General features: G+C 49.1%; 2 protein-coding genes across 2 annotated transcripts in view; one reads left to right on the forward strand and one right to left on the reverse strand.

Moving 5' to 3' along the window:
• Nucleotides 1–1646, reverse strand: part of T265_07953 (hypothetical protein) — a gene marked incomplete at both ends in the record, with an annotated part of 5068 nt that extends 3422 nt beyond the window's left edge. The window contains 4 exon segments of the mRNA XM_009173624.1: nucleotides 55–259; nucleotides 803–946; nucleotides 1088–1538; nucleotides 1549–1646. Coding sequence (XP_009171888.1) covers nucleotides 55–259; nucleotides 803–946; nucleotides 1088–1538; nucleotides 1549–1646 — 898 coding nt within the window.
• Nucleotides 1647–4314: 2668 nt separating this feature from the next.
• T265_07954 (hypothetical protein) overlaps nucleotides 4315–4783 on the forward strand; it is a gene marked incomplete at both ends in the record, with an annotated part of 7911 nt that continues 7442 nt past the window's right edge. The window contains 2 exons of the mRNA XM_009173625.1: nucleotides 4315–4573; nucleotides 4596–4770. Of these exons, the coding sequence (XP_009171889.1) occupies nucleotides 4315–4573; nucleotides 4596–4770 (434 nt within the window). The remainder of the gene's footprint in view (nucleotides 4574–4595; nucleotides 4771–4783) is intronic.

A 4783-nucleotide genomic window follows, 5' to 3' on the forward strand; every position in this document is an offset into this window, starting at 1 on the left:
CTGTCGCAGAGGACAGTACGACTTTACCCCCAGACCGCCTCGTAGCACGATTACTCGTAGTATGGGGTCTCGCTGCTCTTAGTTTGGCTGCTCCCCTTTGGCCTTCCTGGCATGGTTGCACCTTGTGGAACGAAGTTCCAGCCAGTATAGCCTGCGGGATCATTGCAGCACTGAAGCCCGACCACCACGTCAAGGTGGCAGCTTTAGGTCGGGTCAGCTGACACTGACGAAAAGTAACTCGAAGACGAGCGGAGCCGGCCTAATGCGAATGATAAACTGACAGACGGTGATCGTGCAATAGGAGTGGTGACTGAATAATACAACAGCTCCACTGGTTACATGAATAAGCCACACCAATGAGGTCTCTAGGCAGCATCTAAATCAGTGCCTAGATTAACTACATTATTTCATAGGTTATTCATGTTGGTGGGGTCTCAGCTCAACAGAACGAACCCACCACCAAGCGCATAGCGAGGTACCTACTGCACAGTAAACCAACTGGATGATCCTGCCATGGTCATTTTGATTCAGGGCGTCTGGTGATGAGAACAGCGAAATAAGTTCGAACCAAACCATTGAGTTATCTCAAGCCATGAAAAGACTGACTCATTTGGCTGTGGGTGTTGGCTCAATCTGGGGGCACGGGCACTGGGACACAAATCTCGTTTCGGATGCTGCTGCACATGGCGGATAAGTTTGGAGCTGCATCTGCATGGCTCTTGATATGAATGAACTGTTTCTTGACGGTAATAAATAATTCGTAGGCGAGGTGGGTCAGTGGTTAGAACACAAATTTACTGACCGGAAGGTCAGTGGTTCGAACCCGACCTCTGCCTCCCGGTTCCCCCATCCTAGCCGGTTTCCCCTTCCTAGGCTTGGGCAACGGAACAGTATCCCAACCTTCGTGCTTCCTTCGGGTGGCATGACAGTTAGCTACCGAAGGGTGCTACAGGTGAACGATTTTTTAAATCTTGAGTCAACCACAGAGCGACAACCTCTTCTCAAGAGAACGCAGCAGCGCTGTTCCTTAAAATGTGGAGATGTTGGTCCTTTGTGGTGGTGCCAACTCTTCCCTTGGCAGACCAACCCACGTCACGCCCCCGCCACAGGTGTCGGAGGTTGGCAAAAGCTGCCCTGGCCTTTCCGATTCGAGAAATACTCTCATCTCAGCTAGTCCACCGGAACCTATACAGCTGCCCAGGTAGACAAACATGCAAACAGAAACAGGTAAACTCTTCTTGAAGATAAGGATAATTGTCGACGTGCCCCAATCTGGAGGCACCTTTTCTTCGTTCCATTTTGCCCTAATAAGTTTTATCAGGTGAGTCACCAGGGATTCTCCGCCCTCTTTGAACAGGATTAGATGCAGATACAGATACAGGTTTACATTACATTCTCCCGTATGCACTGTATCCATAGGCTTGGTCGCAGGCCACCCAAACTGTTCAAAGCGTTCGGCCAATTTTTCCTTTCGACGTTTCTGTGAGTGAATTAGTGAGCCACCTTTTTCACTTATCGTTTCACTGACTGCAGCTTTCCTAGGGCCACTCGATCGTGTCAGTTATTGTAAGGCAAAGTTGAATTTCGGTAGCAAAAGTCATCTCCATATCGCGAGCTTTTGACGTCCAAACTGAGCTCTCGGTCATTCCTTAGGCTCTTCACTATTTGGCATTTGGGAGATTTGCGCGCCCCGCCGTACTCGTTGCCTGCTGGTATGGATTTCCTGGCATCAATCATAAATAGCGATCTCAACGATATCCAGCGGTCTTGTGGCCGAATTGGAGAAGTCGGGCAGACAGTGAAGCATCGGTGTGTTGAACACTGATGTCATGCTGTCGATGATGAGGATGATTGAACGCCGCTAACGTAGCTCCTTTCACGTTTTGCAACGCTTAATCTGCATGCTCACCCCCACCAGTATTGGTTTACTGTGGAGAGTTGTCGGGCTAGCTCAGATCGATGGTATTGAGCTAGGGTAGTTCCATGAAGATGGTGGCCTGGCATGCTTGTTTCTGACTTGCAAGAGCCTGAGGGAAAAAGGACTGTCAGGCATGCACAGAGCTCAGAGAACCGACTTGGTCCACATCGCCCGCAAGTGTCATTTCAGTGCTTCTTGCTTCACGAATAAGCCCGAATAGCTTCCTGCAAAAAACATCCTTCCGTATTAGAACTGCAGTCCACTAAGGTATAAATCGACACCATAAAAGGCACTCCTTTTCATGTCGAGAAGCACTGGACTTGATTTAGCCGGATAACCGGATGGCGCAAAGACCGGGATACAATCCAGCAAAGCACCTTCAGCTCCGAGGCTGAATGTAACTCCCACACCATATATTCCACGAGTCATCGCTTCTGGATCAAAGGGAGGAGGAAATAGGAAAGATTTGAGCTCGTCCTCGGCGATCTGAGACGCATAAACGCACTTAGGTCTTGTATGCGTGTTTCGAAGACACAGCATAAATCAACTTTAAGGAAGTGCAAGGTTTCGGAGAACATCGCCTGATTGCCAGTTCGACATAGAGTACGGACGCTAAAAGCTCCCATATATAAAGGATCTCGTGGATTTAGAAAGTTATTTTTTGTTTACTGTTAATAGGCTGTCGGGAGTATAAGGCCATTCGGTCAGATAACTGACAGTCGAATAACCCAGCGACGTTTGCATGTGTGGTGGGAATGTATTGAGAAGGGACGTCGGTGAACACAGAACTGTGCGAGCAAGTGAAACCTCCCAGTTGCCCAGGCCGATGAACGGCGTTTGGTTCAGGTACCCCACCTAGGGACTTTGACTCAAAAGTCTGACCCGCGATGCAAGGGGCAGTGGGGTTTTCCTTGGGGACCTTGCCCGGAGCCAATGATTCAATAGTCTGACCTGATCGGCTGCAGGGTTTGGTCCAACCCGAGGGCGAAGGGAGTAGAGTACTGTTGTCTCACTCCTGATGCGGCTGCACACAGCAGGTGCATTTTGAGCAGCACCGGACTCTCAGGTTTTAAAAGGATTTCGACCGTATTGAATAATGAGCCGGCGGTCATGGTCAACCGTTGGGTGATCGGTGTGCGGTTTTTGGGGCCGATCTTTTTCAACCCGTCCTTCCTCGGAGGAAGGTAGCATCGCTGCTCACATGAATATGGACATGCTGTTCGTCTGAGGGGACATTCTACTGCTTTCACACTCACAGAGGACGGTACGACTTTAGCCCCAGACAGCATTGTAGTACGAGCACTCGTAGTATGGGTTCTCGCTGAACTTGGTCTGACCGCTTTACCTTTTCCTTCCTGGTACGGTTGCACCTTGTGGAAAGGATTTCCAGCCAGCGTACCCCGCGGGATCATTACAGCATTCAACCGCGACCACCGCGTCGAGATGGTAGATTTAGGTCGAGGAAGTCAGAGAAGACAAAAGACGTACTATTCCCAAACTTCCGCGCATTCCTTGATGAGCAAGCGTGTCAAGGAGAACATATCAGTCTTGGCTTTAAGCTCACTCATCTGCACTACCACACTACGGGCCCCTATTTTTTAAATCAGCAACAATCTACTCCGTTCAATTTTCTGGAACTGTCTTCTTATCCCAAATGCAGGCAAACAGATCAGACAAGCGCTGTCTAGGGACCACCTCCATCCTTGAACAATACGGGTGGGTCATTCGGACCAGGAGCTCGGTGGCGCTTGAGGGAATATATGCAGCCGTAAACCTCTGAGGCCATAGGGGGCTCCACATCCATCGTCCATGGTTCTACGTCAACTGTGGGCCCCAGATGAGTGACAGGTGGTGAACACGATAATTGCTGTCCGAAGTATACTTCGGACCTAATATATTAGCCCCACTGGTCGAGGCGTTCTTCTTTATTCAAGATTGATACTCCATTCTGATCCTTGATGGTTTCGCTCACAGGAGGTTTCCGTTTATTTGGGCTTAGGTCCGTTTTATGAGATCTGAACAAAGACTATCAGGTAAGCTGTAATTAATACGGAAAGTAGGGCTACGATGACTTGAGTTGTCGCAAAGAATAGCGTGCTCGTCTTCCGTCCGAGGGAGTCGGAGTTCGATCCCCAGTCAATCCGCTTCTCCGTCAGGGAAGACACTCAAAAGTTGGTAGAGCTTATACGAACTAGTTCACATCCAGCACAGTACGCGGTACGTTCGAAATCGGTTTCGTTTTTCCCTCGTACAAATTCGCGAAAGAATTTTTCGTTGTTCAATCTGTTCGCAGAGTACACACGAGTAACTGTTGAATTTTTTTACTTTAACAAAACATTTGAGAGATAACCCTTGATATTGTGCGCACACTTCCTATTTTACACCTAATCCTAAACATGACATCAATTTACACCGATTGCCCGCTGCAGCCAGTGATGGACCACAGCAGATGTGGACGAAATGGCTGCCCGTCGAACGTCAAACGCGGTATGAAATGCCAAACCTGCAAGGTCTGGTGGCACTTTAAACGCACGGGTTTACAGGACGACCAGATAAGCCGACTAGCTAACTCTCCTGACCCGTTTGTCTGCGCCAGTTGCCTCTACGTTAAGGGTGCAATGCATACCGCGGCCAAGAGGAGAGCCCCAAAAAACGGTACCCAATCCCCACTGTTCAGCTTTGATCGGGATACTCGACGCGAAATTGGAGCGTCTTTCCAAGGCACTGGAGGATTCAAACACTAAGAATGCAACGAAAGTTGACAAGGAACTTTCTTCGTTGAACGAGTACCTCGCGATATCCATACCGGGTCCTCTGGCTGCGGAGAAAGTCATACAATCGTTTTCGAAAAAGTTTGGTGGCAAT

Source organism: Opisthorchis viverrini (genome assembly GCF_000715545.1).
Source record: "Opisthorchis viverrini unplaced genomic scaffold opera_v5_196, whole genome shotgun sequence".
Classification (NCBI taxonomy): Eukaryota; Metazoa; Platyhelminthes; class Trematoda; order Opisthorchiida; family Opisthorchiidae; genus Opisthorchis; species Opisthorchis viverrini.